Source organism: Diadema setosum, chromosome 20 (assembly GCF_964275005.1).
Source record: "Diadema setosum chromosome 20, eeDiaSeto1, whole genome shotgun sequence".
Classification (NCBI taxonomy): Eukaryota; Metazoa; Echinodermata; class Echinoidea; order Diadematoida; family Diadematidae; genus Diadema; species Diadema setosum.
In genome coordinates this window covers 3,699,255-3,721,228 of record NC_092704.1, presented here as the reverse complement: position 1 = coordinate 3,721,228, position 21,974 = coordinate 3,699,255, and the positions used below count along the sequence as shown (strand labels likewise).

The following is a 21,974-nucleotide window of genomic DNA, read 5'->3' as shown; positions in this document are numbered from 1 at the left end:
TCAAAAAAGAGTGTGTATCTTTTTATTGTGATGACAAAGTGAAGTGAGAACGTTGACACAAAATCAGCCCTTTATTCAATGCATGTTGTTGAAATTGGTCATTCTATTTTTTATTACAAGAAATCTCTCCACAATACTGGAATACACGAGCAATACCTGTAGTACACTGTCAATGCTATCACAATCCTGTCAGTTCTCATAGTATAAAATCTTATACACATAATCTTCATCATTAATTGACATCAGCAACACATGGGTTTATCGTCACTTGACTAGAAAAGAAAACATCCCAACATTACGAGTGAGTACTCGCTGGCTTTGGATACATTCACACAGATGTAATAACCCCATCAAATACATTTCAGGTAACAAAAAATGAGGTTCATAAAACCATAGGACACAATGTCATACAAAAGAAGTAAAAAGCAGTAAAAGGAAATTTCTCACATATCTAAAGCGATCACAATTCTCGCACTTTAAAACACAAATGGGGAGTGTGCATGTTTTCATATTTTCTTTTGAACACCTGGCACTTCTCACGGAAAGGTATTGATGTAATGATCCTGGTAACTGAGAACATTACGCTTCAAAACTCAAATAATCATTCCATTTAAAGTCATGAAATCTAGTCTACACGAGGCATGGATACTATCATGATTGCTAGCCATCAGACTAACAAACTTGCAAAATGATAACCCATACTCCAGGCTCACAAAACACAGCGCACTCTCCTGCAATTTCTCTATAAGGTTGAAGATTCTTCTGCAGATTACCCAGTCTTTGGGTCAATTGTTGGAGAACTTGGCGCTGATGAAAGACCTGGCAAGTTGCCATTGTTCTCTGGGCATAACCCAGTGATCAGAGCAGAGAGAAAGCATAACCCAGTGATCAGAGCAGAGAGAAAGCGCAATCAGTACTTGCCACCCCCAAATTTAGTGCATATGTGACCCGCTACAATAAAAGGATCCTAAAGTCGCTGACGGGTGAGCCGAGAAAATCGAGTTTGAAGTCAGATCACCAAAATCTGTCAAAATGTTCAGATCTCTGTTTTTAACATAATTTTGTAGTCTAATGTATCTTCTATCATCTGCCGAAATTTCGAAGCTAAATGATCAAAGGAAAGGCCTGAAAATAGCATTTTTCTGGGCCATGCTTGGCTCACCCGTCAGCGACTTTCGGATCCTTTTGTTGTAGCGGGTCACATATGCATAACATGAAAATGACTTGCTTAGGCGCTTCATGTCATATGGGTAGAGCCGCCTAAAATAGTGATCTTCACAACTTGTCAGCAAAGTTTTTCCATACAATCATGGAACAGAATTGAAGAGGGGATGGACATAGATCTCGAGAGAGAGAAAAAGGAAACAATCCAACATGATTAAGAGGAAAGGGGTACAATTCAGGTACAATGCTGCTACTTCCATTCTACATATCGTCGCTGGGGTGACAAAACCTCGTATCTCAAAATTGTCAAATGTTCAGGAGAGCGAAAAAACATGGCGGCCAAAGCACTATAGTGAATGGGAAAGCCTTCTCTTTGACAAGTCATGGTGGCTTCATTTTTGGAGTAAGACAGATAGAATTTGGCCAAGACATCACTTGACCCATTATTTGACCATTAAGCTAAAAAAAAAAAAATTTTGACATTTTTGAGATACGATGTCTCGTCACCCCAGCGACGATATGTAAGATTGTCTTCCCTAAACTAGTACAAGTGTCGATGGGGACAGATTCTCAAACTGGCTACAATTTCTTCAGGATTGCTTGCACAATGACACATGATAACCATCAAGCATGTTATAAAACCCAAGATACTTTACACCCACTGCCTGAGAGATTATAACCATTTCTTACGAGTCGTTTTCTGTGCAAATTCACAGAATACCACATGTGGATCCTTCCAGTCAAAAAGCCTGTTTCACAATTGATTCACATATATTTAGTCAATTTGTCAATGCAGTGCTAATATGCAGCCATTTGGGCTGTGACAGTTAACAAAATCCAATTTCATGTGGGCCATGACAATACAGTATCATGAATGCACCAATACTGAAAGCTGAATAGCAGCTCAGGCTGCAGCCATTCACATAATGATTTAGGTGCTTTGCTTCACAAATATCACAGTTCACGTCAGCTTGTCATACAGCAGTGATATACCCAACACCTCCTCAGCTCTCAATTCAAGTATCTTACATTCAATATTTATATATGGTCTCGAAACAAAAAAGAGATAGAAACCGAGGGGAAAAAAAAAAATCCCTATCTATAGTGACCTGGCCATGCCCCATAGTGAGGATGAGCTAGGGCGGGGCTATTTTCACATCATGCCCCCCATTCCCCCCATCCCTCCCATACCGCCCATACCACCACCCATCGGCATCTCTTTCTCCTCCTTAGGGATCTCTGTGATGACCGTTTCCGCCGTTGAGAGTAGTGATGCCACACCCGATGCATCAACGAGGGCAGTCCTTACAACCTATGCAAAGGAGAGAGGAAAAAAGAGGGATGAAAACAAAGAAAAATACATACAAAAGGACAAAAAGGGGATAAAAAGGGAGAAAAGCGAGGCTTCTTTGAACGAAGAACAATTAAGGCTGCATGAGTACTTACAGTGTGTGATAAACCACTTACTCTAGTGTCATGGTGTAAGTTGATGAAATAGGCAAAGTCAATACCAAGTTGTTAAGTCTAGTAACGTTTGAAAACTTTCTCTTGTACATTCATAAAAAAGTTGTGGCCAAAAGAGTAAATCAACTTTCTCGTGAAAGTACGCACAGCTTTGCTTCGTCTGACCGCATGCAGCTAAAACTTCAAAAAGTTTGTGACATGATAATAGATTCGTTCATGTTGTTAATGCACATTGTGCATTCTTCTGTTGTGAATTTTTTCCTCTTAGAGACCGACACGTCAGGTAGTTTAATACCACCAAAACAATGCATAGTTTTGTCTGCAGTGTGACCACCTGCTCAAACTTCTGGGAGTTATAGGGAAGCAAACTATGCGTAGTTTTATGCAGTGTGACCGTGGCTAATGTGTACCTTTGTGGGGTCGATAATTCCTGACTTGACCATATTGACGAACTCTCCCTCCATTGCATTGTAGCCAATCTCGTCTGAAGCGCCGATCACCTTCTCAACAATCAGTGAGCCCTCGACGCCAGCATTGTTGGCAATCGTCTGGCACGGGATCCGGAGTGCCCTCTTGACAATTTCAATGCCTGAGAAAATTGAATGTGATCAGAGAGACACATTTATGTAATAACCATAAAAACATTCTAGGGCCATCCTCTGTCAGAATCCTGTTTATGTGGTCAAGAAAATGGCAGTGTTACACAAACGTACTGGAAAACCAGAAATGTTCACATGCAGAAACTTCTGCAAATTTCCCTAGGAATCCAAGATTTGAAAAAAAAAAAAAGATTCAACAAATCCCTGTATAACTAGTACAATTATTTCATGTAGTACACTTGTTATTTTTGAATGCTGGCAATTTGTGAAACTTTCTTGCCCCCAAAAAGGCCGTTGGCTCAAATTCTCAACAGTTTTATGCTGTAAATGTCTCTGGTTTTACTGTAAGCATGTAACAATTTTCAGCTTTTATGAGATATTACAGCCCCTGCTCTATTCCTGCAACCATATGTGAAGATGCACCTGATGTAGAATAAAATCAAAATAAAGAATATCATATAAAATAAAATATATATTGTCACTGGGGCGACAAGACCTCATATCTACAAAATGTCAATGTTCAGGAGAGCCAAAAAACATGGCGGCCAAAGCACTATAACGAATGGGATAGCATTTCCTTTGACATGCCATGGTGGCTTCATGTTTGACAGTTAGGATTTGGATAGGACATCACTTAACCGATTATCTGACCATTAATCCAAAAAAGTCATTTTCACCAAAATTTGAGATACAAGGTCTTGTCACCCCAGCGACGATATGTGAATAAATGTACAACGCATCATCTTCACAACAGCACGTTTCATGCAGTTGACAAATACCAGATCCTCAGCAATTAAGACTTCAAATATCTTCTAATCTCAATCATAAAGGCAAACTACATGTATTTCCCATTTGAACAACAGACACTGATCTACCAATCGCATGATTTGTACTCAATGGTAACAAGTGAGGAGAAAACCGAGTCTTACCAATCTTCTGATCACCATTGTCAGCCTTGATTCCATCCAGGGCGGGGAGGCACCTGATGAGGGCGGTGCCACCTCCCGGCACGATGCCCTCCTCCACCGCTGCCCGTGTGGCGTTCAGGGCGTCATTGACGCGATCCTTCTTCTCATTCACCTCCACATCACTGGAACCTCCGACCTGGGACAATAATGAAGAAAACAAAGCAATTAGCATCTCCACTTACAACATTAACTAAAGGTTTTCTTCCCTCAATAGTATACTAAAATCAATTGTTTGACAAGTAAAAAAGGAACAATAAAAAGAATGGGTTTCTTCCCATGATTTATATACTTTTAAAGTGGAATTTTTTTTACCATTTCGCAAGACATGAAATCAGCGTGACAATTAAAGAGCAAAAATGATTTTACTTGATATATTTATGTGTGACTAGTTTATCTTTAGATTCTGCAGAATTACAAAACATTCGAAATTCATCTTACCCAGCTAGGTGTGATAATTTACTTACATAAAAATTTCCCCTTCAACAGCAAATAGCCTCTACATAAATCATTGAAGCTGATTGGGAATTTGGTACAAACTAAAGAGCCCTGGAAACTGAACTTTCATCTCAGTGGACTAATCATGCAAAGACTGCAACGTTACAGCAAGGATTGACCCCTGACCTTGAGGAGAGCCACACCATCAGACAGCTTGGCAAGACGTTCATTCAGCTTCTCCTTCTCATACTCGGAGTTTGTGTGCTCAATCTGCTCCTTGATTTCATCCGTCCTCCTCTCAATGTCTTCTTGCTTACCCTTACCCTGCAATTCAAATACGATCATCATGAAAACAATGAACACAGAACAGTTGAACATCGGCATAGAGAAGTCTGATACAACATAACCATCTTATAGCAAGGCGATTTTGCAGCTCTCTTTTCTTTTTCATACACCGATACACTTAAAAACCTGATATAAAAAGGTACTTGTGGTATTTAGGTCCTGTTTATAATGAGATTCCCTGGCAGCAGCGTCAGAAAATACCAGAGGGATTCAACCCCAACTGAACAAATTCCCTCCCCCTCCTCCCCCCCCCCCCCCCCCCTAAAAAAAAGTCACTTTCACAGACTCGGAAATTCAAAAAATAAAAAATAAAAAAAAATCAAGTTATGGTTAGTGTACAAAACTTTCAAGAAATAGTTGGCACCTTTTTCCTCCCAAAGATGTGAGAGATGTGAAAAAGAAAATTGTGTAAAAATGTTGGATTCATTTTGACCATTGATAGCATATAGCCAGTACTTTTAACTTTGAATCTGGTACTTGCTCTCTTCAAAAAGTTTTTAATTAATCAACCAAATACTTCATCATCAATCTACCTCTATACTTGGGTTGTACAACATTTGATATTGCCGATATCGAGGACTGTTCAGAGTCAACTTGATGTTCTTGTAACATTTCCTTGACAGCTACTCGAACACTTCTTTTTGTGATAGCAATGTTTCATTAATTAGTCTATCAATAGCTATCAATAATGAAAATTATTCTCAATTCTCTGACACATTCAAATCACCTGACATACTTCTCCCTCAATTATTAGCAGTTACTTTCAATTTTGGCCTTTACAGTTTTTATTTATTTTTTCAATCACAGCTTTCTTATTTTTACAAAATTTGCATAAATATACTCAGGTGAGAGGACTTCAAAATCAAATGTCCTTGGTACTAAATTACACAATCTTCAACAAAGTAATTCAGTCATGATATTGCACCATAATATCATGTCATCATTTGCAAAACTGGGAAAGGGAGGAAGAAATAAGATCTGGGATGGACAGACAAATCAGGCATCCCAGTGTATGATGCATCACACATACTTTTGAGGAGGCATCGTTTGGGAAGGTGTGGTTCTCGTGTTAGAAAGATGAGCTTACCTTTAAGATGAGCGTGTCATCCTTTGTGATGGAAATCTCGCCAACTTGACCAAGGTCCTGAATCTGAACATCTTCAATCTTGACATCCATTCCCTCCTCCCCAAACACCTTGAGTGTATGTAAACAAACAAGAAAGAACTTAGTATTTCACAGTATATAAGTAAAGAGCAGAAATATCTCTATCCCACATTGCTTGAAAAGATTGAATTGTAGCTCGGATATACTAGCGAGACACAGTAAAATTCATACAAATAAACCTTGATTTTAGTCATTGAAATACATAAAATGTCTTCCACTTTCAAACAAAGGCAAAAAAAAAAAAGAAGAAAAAATTACCATCCCAATTTGAGAGGGATTCCAGACACACCTAGTTTCAATTTATCAAACTTTTAGGACATTACTATCCAAGCCATTATTTAAAGCAAATGAAACTGAAGGCCACATTGCACTTTCAGCTCCAAGATATTCACACATCTTCCAATGAGTGAAAGACCGATTCCAAATCATTACACAAGTGAATGTCATCTTCTATTACTCTACTTTACAATACAGAAACTACGCTCTGTTCCTGGAACACAAACTTACAATGCCTCCAGTGGCAATGGCCATGTCATGCAGCTGGTTCTTTCGGTTGTCACCAAATCCTGGGGCCTTGACTGCAGCAACCTGTAGACCGACCTTCAACCTGTGTTACCATCAGAGTAACCAAAAATAGGAACATGCTTGTCAACTGGTACTTCTCACACTTAATTAGCAAATCTGTGTGATGTGTTTCACAATGGAAAGCTACACCAGATCAATGCTTTATATCTTGCACATTACGCATCTGTTCTACAGTCAGTCAAACACATGTAACTAGCATCAAACTGCTAGGCTTACAATACAACAGTGATACTAGACATGGTGTCCCTACCTTGTCAAGTCATACAAGGTAGGTTTATACTGACACTCTGACAAAATACAATTCTGTGGAAAAATTGTCAGGGAGCATCAGTCATTAAAAGATCTGGTCTATACTCATTTATACTACAAACGACAAGTGCTATTTTGTTGTGGGAGTATCTCACGAATCAATTCATGCCCATGATGTCATCAGCCAGACTCTGTCATCAAAAGGAATTGTCAGTGCTTCTTCAAATACAATAACAGGATATCAAAAGTATGCTTTAGTTTCCACCTGTTAAAGAGCACAAGTTATGCTTAGGGGAAGTGCAAATATGTCGGTTTGCTACCTCATACTACCTTCAAATTTAACTGAATGAAAACATGAAGAATTTCAACAGCATAGCATCCAGGTAAAAAAGGGGTAGTATGTAAAATTGCCTTTCATAAAGTTCCCCTAAAACAAAGAACAAAAGATGGAAAAAAAAAAGTCACCTGTTAAGCACCAGAGTGCTGAGGGCCTCCCCATCAACGTCTTCTGCCACGATGACCAGAGGGCGACGCTGCGCATTGGCCAGCTCCAGGGCAGGGACTATGGACTGGATGCTGGAGATTTTCTTCTCACTCAAGAGTAAGAGGGCGTCCTGAAATTCCACCTTCTGGCCTGGTGGACAGAGAGAGAGAAGATCATGAGTGAATGCATTCAACAAGTTCAAATCTGATTAGAAGGCGGCATACTACATCAGCAAGAACTGAGAGAGCTGAGCAGACAGCTCGCTACAAATAGTAACAGAGATAGATATAGACAGACAGACAAACAGACATACAGACAGGGAGATAGAGAGAATGGTGGAAAACAACAATGTATTTCATATATCAAGTAATTAAACAAGAGTCTCTGTACAGAAGGACAGACAGACAAATAGAGTTTGATAGAGACAGACAGAGACCAAGCAACACTGGATAAAAATCAAGGCAAATGTGATGAAAATGACAGATGGAATGATGACAAGAAATAAATTTCTGAAAGATCAGCAGAGTTCATTAAATGCAAACAACAAGAGCAGATTTTGCTGAGGCCAATACAAGCATATAACCTCTGAGAACTTTTGGAATAATGACCCAGCAAAACACATTCCATACTAAATCATAATTTACCCAGTATGTTTGAATAGCACTGGATACAAATGAGATTTTCAGAGAGTAAACTTACATGAAATCTATTGAATGTTTGCTTTTAAAAGGTATAATTTCTTGACAACTATATCGTTTATTTAAAGTGTCATTCATTATAAAACCACAAAACACAGAAGATACCTTTTGCAGTGTTGATGAAATATGGAGAGATGTAACCCCTGTCGAACTTTAACCCTTCGATGACCTCCAACTCATCGTTGAGCGTCTTTCCATCCTTGACAGTGATGACGCCGTTGCGGCCAACAGTTTTCATCGCTTTCGAGATCAAATTTCCGATGCTTTGGTCTCCATTGGCTGATATTGTGGCAACCTAGAACAGAAAACAACCCCCTCTTGATCAATCAGTCTCTTTCAAATGATCAGTTACTCATCACTTGATGTCAATACAGGGTCCTGAAGGAAGATTTAGTGCTAGTCTAGTCCATTATCATAACTAATACATGTGTTATTTATCTACTTATTTTTCCCATTTGCTCACACACCATACCCATGAAGCACACTTTTTATATTTCTGTCATTTGCAAAACTTTCTTCACACCTAACAGAATGAAATGCTGCACTGAAAGAGTGTATGAATTGCCTTACTGTACTTTCTTGTTTCTTATCATTTTGTTGCTTTTTTATGTAATCTGGAAAAAAAAAATGTAACTCTCAGACAGTAAACTGCTGTGAGGAAGTGTCCACAGATACTACCTGTAGAGATGTTGCAGAGATTGCAGACACAGTATCAAGTATCGGACCAGTTAATCAAAGAATAGCTTACATTTACAATAGTTTGCCTTGTGATGATAGAGCATTTTTGAATACCTGTGCAATTTCTTCTGGTGTCGTTACTGGCTTTGACTGTCTTTTCAGTTCTTCCACCACGACTTCAACAGCATTCATGATGCCTCTCCTGATCTCTGTCGGGTTTGCCCCCCGGCTGATGTTATCGAAGCCCTCCTTGGCGATGGCGCGGGCAAGGACCGTGGCGGTCGTCGTGCCATCGCCTGCCTCTTCGTTTGTGTTGTTGGCGACGTCCTGGACCAGCTTTGCACCGACGTTCTGCCACTTGTCCTTCAGTTCTATCGCTTTGGCAACTGTGACACCGTCCTTTGTGATCTTGGGACCACCCCAACTCTGTTCGATGATTACATTCCGTCCCTGCAAATTTGATACCAGTAAAACATGCACACACGATTGAAAAATCAGAGACTTGTCATTTATATCATCTGAAGCTCACAAGTTAATAAAATCCTCATCCCAAGAACCAGAAGTAGAAACACAAAAGATACATTTACCTTCAGCAGAAAGTTTCTCCTGAGCAGTTAACTAATAAATTCAACCAGGGGTGTTCATAAAGCTGTTCTTAAAGTTATGAATGACTTTAAGAATGACTGGTGATCAGTTCTTGTGCTGAATTATTGAAAATTAGATAAGTATGGCACATTAGAACGTGTTCCAGTCATTTTTAAGTCGTTGGTAACTTTAAGAACAGCTATAATGAAGCATCCCACCCCCCGTTATGATATTCTCAGACTAAATGCCCCAGTCACATAAACCACCATTGCAAGAAGGTTATCAAAGGAACATATTCAATATGAGAGAACTTCAGATGGAAAGGCCATGTAAAGTTTTCCAATTCTGTGATTTTGAGCAGGTGAAATCTGGAATGACATACCTTTGGTCCCATTGTGACTGCTACAGCATCTGTGAGGAGATCTACACCCTTGAGCATTAGGCCACGAGCCTCCGCTCCAAATTTGATGTCCTTCGCATAGCTCCTGGCAAGATGTGGACACAGCACTCGATTCGTTGTGGGAGTGAGGGCCCTCGAAACGAGTGGACGAACAACGCTGGATATTCTGTACATGCTTGAAATCTAGAGAAAAAAAGAGGATGGCTGGTGTAGGGACAGTCTTGTCACATAAATAAATTAGATCTAGCTCCAGTCTTCAAGTATATGTCACAAAACTTAAGATTCTATCACAAAGTTATCAACAAGTCATGATAATCTGGTGTGGTTCAGTTTTACACAAGTGATTTGAATTTGATAGAGACCTCCATCTTTGGAAATATAATTTTGATGTAGACCACCTAGGTCTAGTTTGGTGCAATCCAAGCATAACATGAGAATGAGAATATCCACCTTGATACAAAAATGGTGCCATCCGATACTGGAATGTACTTTAGTTTTGTATCCATGGAAACGTCTTGAAATTGAATGCCACTAAACCTATTAAATTGCACCAAAATCAGAATATACTAAATAGCTTAAATTACCATGGGTATTTAAACATAATTGCTGAAAATTTGAACGAAAACAGTTCATTTGCTGGAAAGCATCAATAAGTTTATTACCTTGTCCTTAATGTGAAATTGTCCCTCAAATAAACATCCTCACTCTTCTTCCGAGACGATCGTGGCTCAAGTTATAATGGTGCTTGCAAAATCTAGAACTTAAAGGACAAGTCCACCTTCATATACATAAGGATTGAGAGAATGCAGCAATATTAGAACACATCAGTGAAAGTTTGAGGAAAATGGGACAATCTGTTCAAAAGTTATGAATTTTTGAAGTATCTGTGCAGTTACTGCTGGATGAGAAGACTACTAACGTTACAGTGCAGGATGTCACATGTGTACAACGATATAAGGAAAATAAAAAGAGAATTTCACAAAACTTTACTTTTTGAATAAAGTTCACATTTCTTCAACTTGTTATTCCCCCTGCCTTCTGAAAGAGAGAAGTCGAGTACGAGTGTTTTCTTTCGTTATGCAAGAAAAATGGAAATATGTTGAATTTTCTTTATTCTTTCTCTATATCGTTGTACTCATGTGACATCACAAGCCATAGCAGTCTTCTCATCCAGTGGTAACTCAGCAGAAACTTCAAAAATTCATAACTTTTGAACGGATTGTCCAATTTTCCTCTCACTGATTGATGTGTTCTACTAATATTGCTGCATTCACTAAACCCACATGTCTATGAAGGTGAACTTGTCCTTTCAGTTAGCTGTCTTATATATCCTACTACTATAATGCAGCCGCGCGAGCTAAAAATCAATGCACATATTATTGTAGCAAACTGAAAAAAGTCAGTTATTGAGAAATTCATGTATGGCCTACAGTACTACACACAACGGCTGCTTACCTTGTTGGTGCTATGGTGCACACGTGCGACCCTCTAGTACACTGTCACTGGCACGCTTACTACTATACACTTTGTACTACTAGTAGTATACAGTGCAACACACACACACCACAAGGTATAAGGATAGTAAGTAAGCCACGCTTACTTGCCATGCCATGCACTCGAGCGAAGTGCCGTGATCAAAACGTGGCTACATGCAATCTAGTAAATGCAAAAATCTTACTTACAAGTTCAGTGGATGCTTTCAAGTAGAATAGGTCGAGAACAGGGGGTTATATCTATTAGGACCACTGTCTTCACCAGTCGAGTTTGTAACTTTTTAGGCACCGCTAAATCTTTTTTCTCGTCTGCGGACGGGTTGCGCTGCGCTCGCTGCTGGATGGGGCTGGCTGAATGTTCTCGTGTAGTATCGGTGCGGTCAGCAAGGCATGCATTTTAGTGGCGAGGCCACTCACGTGCTATTGTTCACCACGTGTTCGCGCGTGCGGGGCATGTATCGTGTAAGGAATATGCAACGTTACGCACAAAATGTTGCATAATGGCGAGGACTTTAAATTTTTAGAAGAATCGATTACTCGTACTCGAGCGAAATAATCGAAATAGTTACAAGCACATTAATAAAAGAGATGATACATTGCCTAAAACCAATTTTCATCAACTAACCTTGACCGTACCACTTTCCAGTCTAAAAGAGAGAGACAGGCAGACAGAGAGAGAAGAAAAGAGACGAGAAGGAGAGAGAAAACTGAGAGATGGGGGAGGGGTGGAAATGAGTATGCAGAGAAAAGAAGAGAATATGCTTAGTACATTTTAGGGATTAACAAAATTCCCCCTAGTCCACAAGAACGTGTACCAAAAGTATGCATTATAATTTCAATTCTAAAGGTACAAAATCTCCCTCATGTTGGAGGGGGATACACCCCCCCCCCCCCCACCCCGCCACACCCTTCCCGCGCTCGGTTGCTCCGCCTCTTCGCACATAACTAATGTTATAGGCTCCAAGTTCTGTCCCCATCCCCTGCATGCACCAAATGGATCAATCCCTCTAGTACTTTGAACCCTAAGGTTTCACGGCCAGACCACATGCATGCAATTAACTGAATCCGTACAACTTTCATTCTGATCCGCCTATTCCGACGGACCTGCTCTTTCATGTTCCAAAAGTGGCATCTAATTATCTCACACTCAAAAATTGGAAACCTAGCTAAAGCCCCATCGCAACCAAAGTTGACCCATCCCTTGAAAGAGATGGGATAGTATTTGTTGAGATAAGGATTCAGCTTTTAACTTTTTGTGAGATAGTTAGAAACCACTTTTGAATATGAAATGCTAAAGAGCATGCCATTTGAATAGGAATTCATACTATCCTTGAGGAAAATCGGTTTTGAAATGGCTGAGATTTCGAAAAACAGAGTAAAACAAAGCAATTCTAATAAAAAGTGGTATGTCCCACCTTATCAATTTGCTTGGATATCTCGGCCATTTAAAAACCAATTTTCATCAGATAAACTTTGAATTCCTCATAGACTGTATGGTCTTTCCTATTTCATAAGAGTTTTCTTTGCAAAGAAAAGTCAACCTGAAGTCCTATCTCAACTAAAACTATACCACCCCTGGGAGAATTTTTATGGAAACCACGTTAAGAAAATCGGATTAACTTGTTGCACTTCATGAAGTTGTTCTTGTTTTTGAGAAGTCATAAGCAGTAATAAAATATCTCAAACATCTTATCATTGTACCCATGCAAGACGTGGAGAGAGGTTAACTCGGATCTATCTATAAAAAAAAAGGAAGAAAAAAAAAGAGAAGAAGCTTGCATTAAAAAAAAATCAAAGAAAAGAAAACCTCATGGAGGTGAATGACCATGGTCTCCACCGGGATTTGTTCATAGAATGTCTAATGATGTTATTGGTAACTAATCAGGAACTTCAACAAAACGCCTGAGGAAAAAAAGAAATAAACATTTATGATAAGACCAGAAATCAGATACTGAGTAGGTGAAACCAAGTACTTAAAGGGACTATACAGTACTGGTTGAGGTGAGGATTCAGCTTGTAACGTTTTGCGAGACATTTAGAAACCACTCTATGTAAGAGCATACAATTCTAAGGGGAGTCAAAAGTTTATTTGATGAAAATCGGTTTTGAAATGACTGAGATATCTAAAAACAATGAAAAAACAATCGAGATCCTCATAAAAGTCGTGGCCTGTCAACCTTTTTTTAAGGATTTTTTTTATATATCTCAGCCATTTCAAGGCCAATTTTCATCAAATAAACTTCGAATCCTTCTTAAAAATTGCATTCTCTTTAATTCATATTTCATAAGAGGTTTCTCATTATCTAAAAAAAAAAAAAAAAAAAAAAAAATTATAAACCTGAATCCTCACCTCAACCAGTACTGTGTAGTCCCTTTAACCTAACTCCCTGTTTAGACCATACCGATGGCTTCATTTCAGATCAAAGAACAACACCGACAATAACAATAACAATGTTCAACACTCTACCGTCTCCGGACCCCTTCGATCGTACTTTCATGATCGATTCAATAGCCTTCTGGAATTTTCGGCTTTGATGATTTTTTTTTGGGGGGGGGGGGTGGGGTGGGTAAGGTGAATTTGTATAGGCACAGAACTCGGAGGGCTGATGTAATAGTGGAAAAGGATTACACGTCTAGAAATGACGGCTGCATAAGCATATCTATTGAATCATGTCATTGTCGAATAAAGGATCAGATGTCTTGAACTGACTGTGAAATTCATGTTGATATTTCTCCTCTATAGTTCGAACGGCTCTACGACATCCAGCCATCTTCACAGATGGAAAATGAACAAACAAACAAACAAACAAACAAACGACCGACTTCCCCCATACTAATACAAACTGTGATTTGGTGCGATGCTTAGATGCCATATGCCCATACGTAAAAAATACATATGCATAAGTCTGCCTCATCATGACACGGCTGCTAAACTAGAATAATCATCATTTCACGTCATCCCATGATTACAACATTCTCTCATAATTAAAAAAAGATAAATGATACGTAGCACAAGTGCTCGTCTAAAGGTAGCTCCATGGGTAAACCAGATGAAAAAAAAAAGTAATAAAATATAGACTGGCCTGTGTGCCTGGGGAAAATGTATCGTTACATATTCATACAGCTTCCGTCACTGAGCGTGGAACCTTTCTTGGGTTCAGAACATGAAGGCTAGCGCTAGCGCTACCGGCGGAAGAAGAAAAAGGGGGAGGGGCGAAAGGTACGCTGACGCTCGCGTACGTGCTCGTCGTTACATGTGCTGTTTTATTGTAGATCGATCTATACTAAATTTTCACCGTGCCCGTCTCTCGCCTCACGTGCATCGCAGTATTGGGACAGAGCGGTTGAAAACACTACCTTTTTCATACCCAGAATGGTAATGTACAGATTACTGAAACAATCTTCTTGAGCCAATTTTGCCAAAAATTGTATTTGATAAACACGAAGGTGATAGGTAATTAATATCGATGAGATTATGCTAACTTTTGTTAGAGGTCTGCGCCGGATCCGATCCGTGGGATCACGCGTTGCGTGATCATAATAGTCCCTTCTACTGATTTTACCGTATTGTAGGTCTGGACTAGGCATTCGCATTCTGACGTTTCACATAGCAATTGCCAATTCGTGTAACCGCACCACCTGCGAGGCCGCGACCCCAACGCGTGTAGTGGTTACAGCGCCCCGGGGCCAGGGTTGGGTTAATGTTAGTCTAGATTCCGAAATGTCAGTCTGTAAAATATTTATTGTCAGGATATGTTCCGCGGAGACCGTGGCTCCTCGCCTCGTGCTCAGTGCATGCAGTGCATGCAGTGCTATGTTCACTCTAAATTGCTGTGTTGCCTTTTTGAAGTATAATCCGCATAGTATGGTATTCTAAACAGTTCATTATTTTGTTGCTGCATTAAACCTTTGTTTAGAGAATTGCGGATTCCCCCCCCCCCTTGTTGATTTGTGAATTACATCATTCATTTACTTGCTTTTGTTCCGTCTTTCTTTTTTCTCTATCTTTGTGTTTGTTTTATAAATTATGTTATGTCCCTTTTCAATCTGCTTTCGTAAATAGTGTTTTTTTTTCTCTATCTAAATTTATACCCCCTTGCTTGTTATAGTTATATAGTTTTTTTGTTTTTGTTTTTGTTTTTAGAAACTCTTGTATTTGATTAGTTGTTTAATACTCATTTTAATTATGTGGACCCCTAATTTCACAAGCTCTGCTTTGTTAGGGTCTAGTCTCCTCATCTTTCTTCTTTTTTTCTGCTTTTCTTTAACCAGTGTATTCTATTACATTTGTATGCTTGTTATTCTCTTGTTAATTGACACATTCAATGTTTATTATATTGTAACGAAGGAAGAAAGATGAATAAACTTGAAACTTGAAACTTGAACTTAGGAATCCTAGTATACATTGTAAGTTTATGTCTGGCTTCACGGATGGAGGAGCAGAGCAGAGCTATTAAAGTTAGAACCGTCAAAAGTAGAAAAAAAAATGTTAACTACAAAACTTCTTGGAACAAACGAATTTTTCTGTCCAACTTGGTACTAAAATGGTAGATTATATCCTTGGTGGGTGTACTAATTCATACTGTGTCACCGGCCGTGCCACCTGCTCCGCGTGCGTGTGACAAGTGTGACTCTGAAACGTGTAAATTGAATTGTTGGGTTTTTTTGACAGAAAATGTGAAGTTGACTTGAGCATGTTTTACTATATTCCTGAGCATTCATTTTGTCTCTGTAGGCTGCATTCAGGAGATTCAGGCCCTTGTTTGACCGCATCCTGGTGGAAAGATTTGTCCCAGAGACCAGGACAAAAGGGGGTGTCTTAATTCCTGAGAAATCCCAGCAGAAGGTCAACCAGGCCATGGTGGTTGCAGTTGGAGCTGGAGCAAGAGATTCAGTGAGTAGACATTCTATTATATGACTCATTTCTACTTTAAAGGACAAGTTCACCCTCACATACATTGTACATATGGATTAGGTGAATGCAGAAATATTTTTAGAACACATCGGTGAAAGTTTGAGGAAAATCGGACAATCCGTTCAAAAGTTATGAATTTTTAAACTATCTGTGCAGTCACTGCTGGATGAAAAGACTACTATAGTGTATGATGTCACATGCGTACAATGATATTAGGAAAATATAAAGAGAATTTCACAAAATTTGATTTTTTGAAAAAAGTGCATATTTCCTCAACCTGTCACTGATGTATGTTAAGGGAAATATTATTCCCCCTGCCTTCTGAAAGAGGCAAGTCAAGTGTTCTTTTATTATGCGAGAAAAGTGAAAATATGCTAAATTTTCTTTATGATTTCTTTATGTCGTTGTACACATGTGACATCACAAGCTATAGTAGTCTTCTCATCCAGCAGCGACCCAGCAGAAACTTCAAAATGTCATAACTTTTGAACGGGTTGTCCAATTTTCCTCAAACTCTTACTGATGTGTTCTACTAATATTGCTGCATTCACTCAATCCACATGTCTATGAAGGTGGACTTGTCCTTTAAGTTGAATCCTGAGCAAGTTGTTTTCATCTTCCAAGGTGTTCCATGTTGCTCATTGTTTGTGTATTGTTCATTGCTGCTGCAACAGCAGTAGAATAAAGAGAAAAATTTGAAAGATACTTTTTCAGATGTTTTTTATTTTGATTTTTTACATGATGTCCTCTGATCATAAAATGTGCTTCTCTTGGAGTAGATCGGAAAAAAGAAAATGAAATATACAGAAATCAACTTGAGGAGAGGGAAGAGAAACAAGTAAGCCATTTCAGCTGGTTCAAAATTGATGCACCTTGACCAGCTTTGCTGATTATTCATGCAAGAATTTCAAGGAGAAAATAAACAGTGTTTCTGGGACTTTACAGTTGTAATAAACAACCTTTTTGTGAAGGAGTACAGTTTGATTCATAGACTTTGTTGTTTTTTGCTGGTAATGACATAGGGGCTACTTACGTGCTTATCCTGCCCAGTGTCAGATACATCTTAGATGTTCAAATGACTTTTGACTCTTTCAAGAACTATTGTTCATCTGTGCATGGTATTTCTCTACTTTCATTCAAATAAATTTTCTGAGGGTTAACTCTTCTTAATGATAAATTGTCTTCAATTTAGTCACATGTTGTTACAGTCGACCTCGTGTAAGTCAAATAATTTCCGATGGGTCTTTTCAAGTCCTCTTCTCTTTGTATTCTACTGATTTTAATCTGTTGTACACATAAGTAGAATTTTCTCTAAGTGGAAGCTATTTCTTCAGTCCAAATAAATTTGACCTATTCAAGGTGGCCTGTATATTTTGAATACAATGTCAGTGATATCTCACTGTGACTTTGTTTTTTGCTTTATGTTTTTTTATCTCCATTTCAGGCTGGTGTTGTACACAAGGTTGCTGTTGAGGTTGGAGACAAAGTCCTCCTACCCGAGTTTGGGGGAACTAAGGTTTCATTTGAGGAGAAGGTGAGTGAAGTATGTAAGAACCTCTGTAGTGTTACATTGCACTGTCTGTGGTTCATGAAGTATAGTGTGTACTCCTTAAGTAGTGATTCATCAAGTGAGAGGCCTTTACAAGATTTTACCCCACAGACTTGTGTGTATACAACATGCTGGTTGCATTTTATAAACTTGCATATTGTCTTCTGTGTATCCGTACTTTTCAGGGCTGATTGTACAAGCATTTTGACACATCCTGTGTAGACATGGTGCCTGATATCCAATATTAAAGATGGTCACATTTGCACAAGTTCTGTTGCAATGGATCAGCTGCAATTTTTTTTTTTTAATTAATCTGAAAATGCATGTTTGAAAAACATGTGAAGAAATGCAGACTCACTTTTGTTTCTTAAAGTGAAATGTGCCCCAAATATAAATGCATATTCAGCAAAAGCAGGGATATTAGAACACATCAGTTCAATTTGTTGGAAATGGGACAACCACTGAAAAATTTCATACTTTTGAAATCAATCAAGAGGTTACAGAGACTTCTGTACTTTCTTGAAAAGAAGCCAAGAGAGTCTCTATCTAGCCTATTTACTGTTTTGCTACCCTTGGCCTATGTATTTGAAGGAGAAAAGATCGACATTGCATGAGCATTCTTGAAAAGTTTTCACTCATATTTGCAGTATGACTCCAGCACTTTGTTTGCATGTTTACTTTCCTTTTGTCATGTAGGATTACTTCATATTCAGGGAAGGTGACATCTTGGGAGTACTACAGGAAGAAAAGTGATGTCGCGTTCCCCAAACTTTGTCCACATTCTGCCAGATGGAGGGAAATCGACAACCCACTTTGGAAGCAAAATGAGATGAAACTATTTGAGGATGGAGAAGAATAATGTCCTGTAAATAGAGATTGTCGATTGTTCCTCACTTTTCTAGAAATTGTCATAATGTGCATTTCTTTGTATCTTTTTTTTTTACCCGCTTCCACTGGAATGTCAAATGTGGATTGTATGAAATTTGAAAGGGAATGCTTTCTTTCGTAGAGTCCAGATGTCTCATGTTTACTTTCAATTTGTATTCAAGACAAAGTGTACCTCAGTCGGTATCTTGCAGATGTTCAAACAGAATGGATGTACAATTTCAGTCACAGATTGAAGACTCAAAATGGTGAAACTAAACATAATACCTGCATAGTTTATAGGACTTTGTCTTGTGTTCAGAAAGAGAGTAAGACATTGTGCAAAACTCCATTCCTTGTTTGTATACCTGTGTATGTCAGTGACAGATAGTTTCCAAAACATACTGGTATTATGTCCTTCAGTCTTGCTGATATTTACTTCGTGTTGTACTAATGGCAGAAAGATGTTAGGTTTGACCCGTTTCAAGTCATCCACACAGCATTTTGTCGTGTAAACAAGGAATATCAACCATCAACTAGATTTAATTAATAGTCCTTGCAAATGGTGATATAACACCTTCCAGTAATATGGCAATGTAAATGGCTATGAATACAACTGAAAGTATCTCACTGTACCGGAATATCATTATTTCTCCAAGTATTATATTTGTAACATCAGCTACCGTATGTAATTTGTGGTTGGGAGTGGTGTTTGGTACAAGTACTTGATGCATGGGTATAAAAGTGTATTTTGAATCTGTTCATGTATGCAAGTTCTGCGAAGGAGACAGTATATGATCATGAAAAGTGAATTTTACCATGTGAAAAAACAGAAATGAAAGTTTTGTGTGGGAATTATTGTCTCTTGTCTTTGTTTCACTTTAGGCATCATGAAAGTATGAGGTGAGGTTTCAAAGCTCTCTGGAAAGTTTGAGGAAGATCGACTTTTTGCAATACATTGCTGTAAAAGAGGAAGATATAATTACAACAGACAGAATTGTTTGTGCATTTGTGTGTGTGTGTGTGTGTGTGTGCTTGTGTTCAATCAACTCACCGTAGTCTGGAGTATCCACATGGGGACGTCCTGGGAAGTCCTGAATATCCAAGTGATCACGCGTAAATACAGTTTGTACAGTGTGCAGTGTGTATCTTTGGGTGTGGATGTGTGTGTATGGGGGGGGGGGGGGATTAAATGTGTGAATATGTACAATATACATTATACATTGTATAAATATGATGTAAGTAAAGTGGATATTTGTGTGAGAAAACACTCAAAAGTTTAACAGCAGAGTTTATACTGTATGTCCTCTGCCTAAGATTCCTTCAAGTGGAAATGGAATCAGAAATTTCAAGGCTTGGTGCGAACTTGGCCCACCACTTCTTCACATTCAGTAAAACTTGCCTAAATATGATATTGTGGAAGTCAATAAATCACACAAGTCATGTGAATGGAACTAATGGTGAAAGACACTGCAAGAATAATGCTGGACCGTCAAAAATGTATAGTAGTACACCCTGTATTGGCAAATTAACATGTTGCATGCAGACACACTGCAAGTATGAGTGTGATTGCATTGAATGAATATGTGTGTGTGTGTGTGTGTGTGTGTGTGTGCACTTACCCATGGTGTAAAACGAGGACACACATACCAACTTTACATTTAAACCGAGGACACACAGAGAACCGAGGACATCCTCGGTATGCAGACCATTCCAAACGGTCTGCTTTTGCATGCTTTTGCATGTAGGGATATGTGTTTGTAAGTCCTCGATTAGCATTATTGTAATAAGTCCTCGGTTGGATGGTAACATGCGAATGAGTCCTTGGTTGACAAGAGTCCTACTGACACACGGGTCCTTGGTTATGTGGTAAAGTTCTTATGGGTAAAACAGGTCCGCGGTTTCCACCATAGAAGCGTTATGTGTGTGTGTGTGTGTGTGTTTTGTTATGTGAAATAATAGAAATCAAAGATTACTGAAAAACAAAAAAAAGTGTGTCTGTGTGTGTGTGTGTGCATGAGAGAGGGGAGAGAGAACATAAGTGGATACTGAAAAACAATACAGCTGTATTTTCGCAGCATGATTTTTTTTTTTTTTTTTTTGCGAATTGGAGCCAACAGCCTTTTTCGCAGCATGAAATTTTTGCAAGTTGCCTCTAACACTCAAGATGCATATGGTGAAGACAAGAACTTTCATGTGCATTTTTATTTTGCGAGTCTTGGCTCTTGCGAAATTTGCGAAATTAAAATGCACATGTACATTTCTCGTTTAATACAGTACATGTAGTAAATAATATATCCTCTGAAAATGGTGTTCGACCATGGAAATCAAAATAGTTTTGTATTCCTCTCCTTCTTTCTGAAAGGTGCAGTTTGTGGAGTTCTTGTCTGAAGATTTACATGCACAATCACTAGATTTTAAAAAAAAGATAAAATAATTCTTAAAATTCTTCACATTTTTTATTTTTTTCAATGGTACTGGTGGCATGCATAAAGACTCACAGGTAAGGCTCAGGTTACAGGGTGGCTCTTAAGGAGTGAAATGTGACTTTTTCATGTCCATAGAAGAAAAAACCAAAACCGGTAATGAGATTTTAACCGAACTGGAAAGGAAGGATACAAAGGAGTTGGATTGTGCCAGGTTAAGCACCATGATGAACCCAGGTACAGAGGCACAAGCGCATTTTGTGAATGCCAAAGGCTGCCTTTACTTGATTTACACAAAATGTAATATGCATGCCATATGGTACCCACATGTAGCATGGTGTATTTAAACACTTCACATCTGGCCATTATGCCTTGTTAACATACAGGCATTTCCCAACACAGATTTTATAGTGGTATCTTCAGTCAACATGTATGTTTGTGGGATGTCGTGACTTTTGATGATGTTCTGAAGTCAGGGATATGAGTTATCTTTGTGTGTTTTGCCCGTGTGACGGAGGAGACCTTTGGAATAAACAAAGTCATGTTCAGCCAAAACGTGTGTAAGTAAATTAATGTACCAACATGCCTACGAGGAAGATCAGGCACATTGACACCGTTTACTAACATCTCGGTTTGAACATACAGTCAAACCACTTCAACCATACCAGCTCTCATAGTGTTGCTTGTTTTAAACTACATGTACTTGGTATAAATCATTATAGAAATTGCTGCTGAATTTTGGAATTTGGAATTTCCCTGCCCCCCCCCCCCCCCACACTCACACACACACACAACACTCCAGTTGACCGGGCGTTTCAGAAACTAACTGTTGACCGCGCAGTGTGTGGTTAGAAGCATGAAATACAGTCCAGTACACACACACACACACACATACACACACACACACA

At 38.8% G+C, this 21,974-nt stretch overlaps 2 protein-coding genes across 2 annotated transcripts; one reads left to right on the top strand and one right to left on the bottom strand.

Annotated features, from left to right (window-relative positions):
• Positions 1–85: 85 nt before the first annotated feature.
• LOC140243308 (60 kDa heat shock protein, mitochondrial-like) lies at positions 86–9,996 on the bottom strand. Its single transcript, XM_072322981.1, has 10 exons — positions 9,802–9,996; positions 8,949–9,284; positions 8,262–8,451; positions 7,440–7,608; positions 6,648–6,747; positions 6,063–6,170; positions 4,817–4,954; positions 4,157–4,331; positions 3,039–3,217; positions 86–2,476 (listed from the first exon to the last, which is right to left on the bottom strand). Exons 1-10 carry the CDS (start codon positions 9,991–9,993, stop codon positions 2,318–2,320), a joined length of 1,746 nt encoding a protein of 581 aa, XP_072179082.1. The 5' UTR covers positions 9,994–9,996; the 3' UTR covers positions 86–2,317.
• Positions 9,997–14,618: 4,622 nt separating this feature from the next.
• LOC140244116 (10 kDa heat shock protein, mitochondrial-like) lies at positions 14,619–20,199 on the top strand. The gene is made up of 4 exons (XM_072323761.1): positions 14,619–14,688; positions 16,048–16,206; positions 17,672–17,761; positions 18,473–20,199. The coding sequence occupies exons 1-4, from the start codon at positions 14,686–14,688 to the stop codon at positions 18,527–18,529; spliced, it is 309 nt and encodes a 102-aa protein (XP_072179862.1). The 5' UTR covers positions 14,619–14,685; the 3' UTR covers positions 18,530–20,199.
• Positions 20,200–21,974: the final 1,775 nt, after the last annotated feature.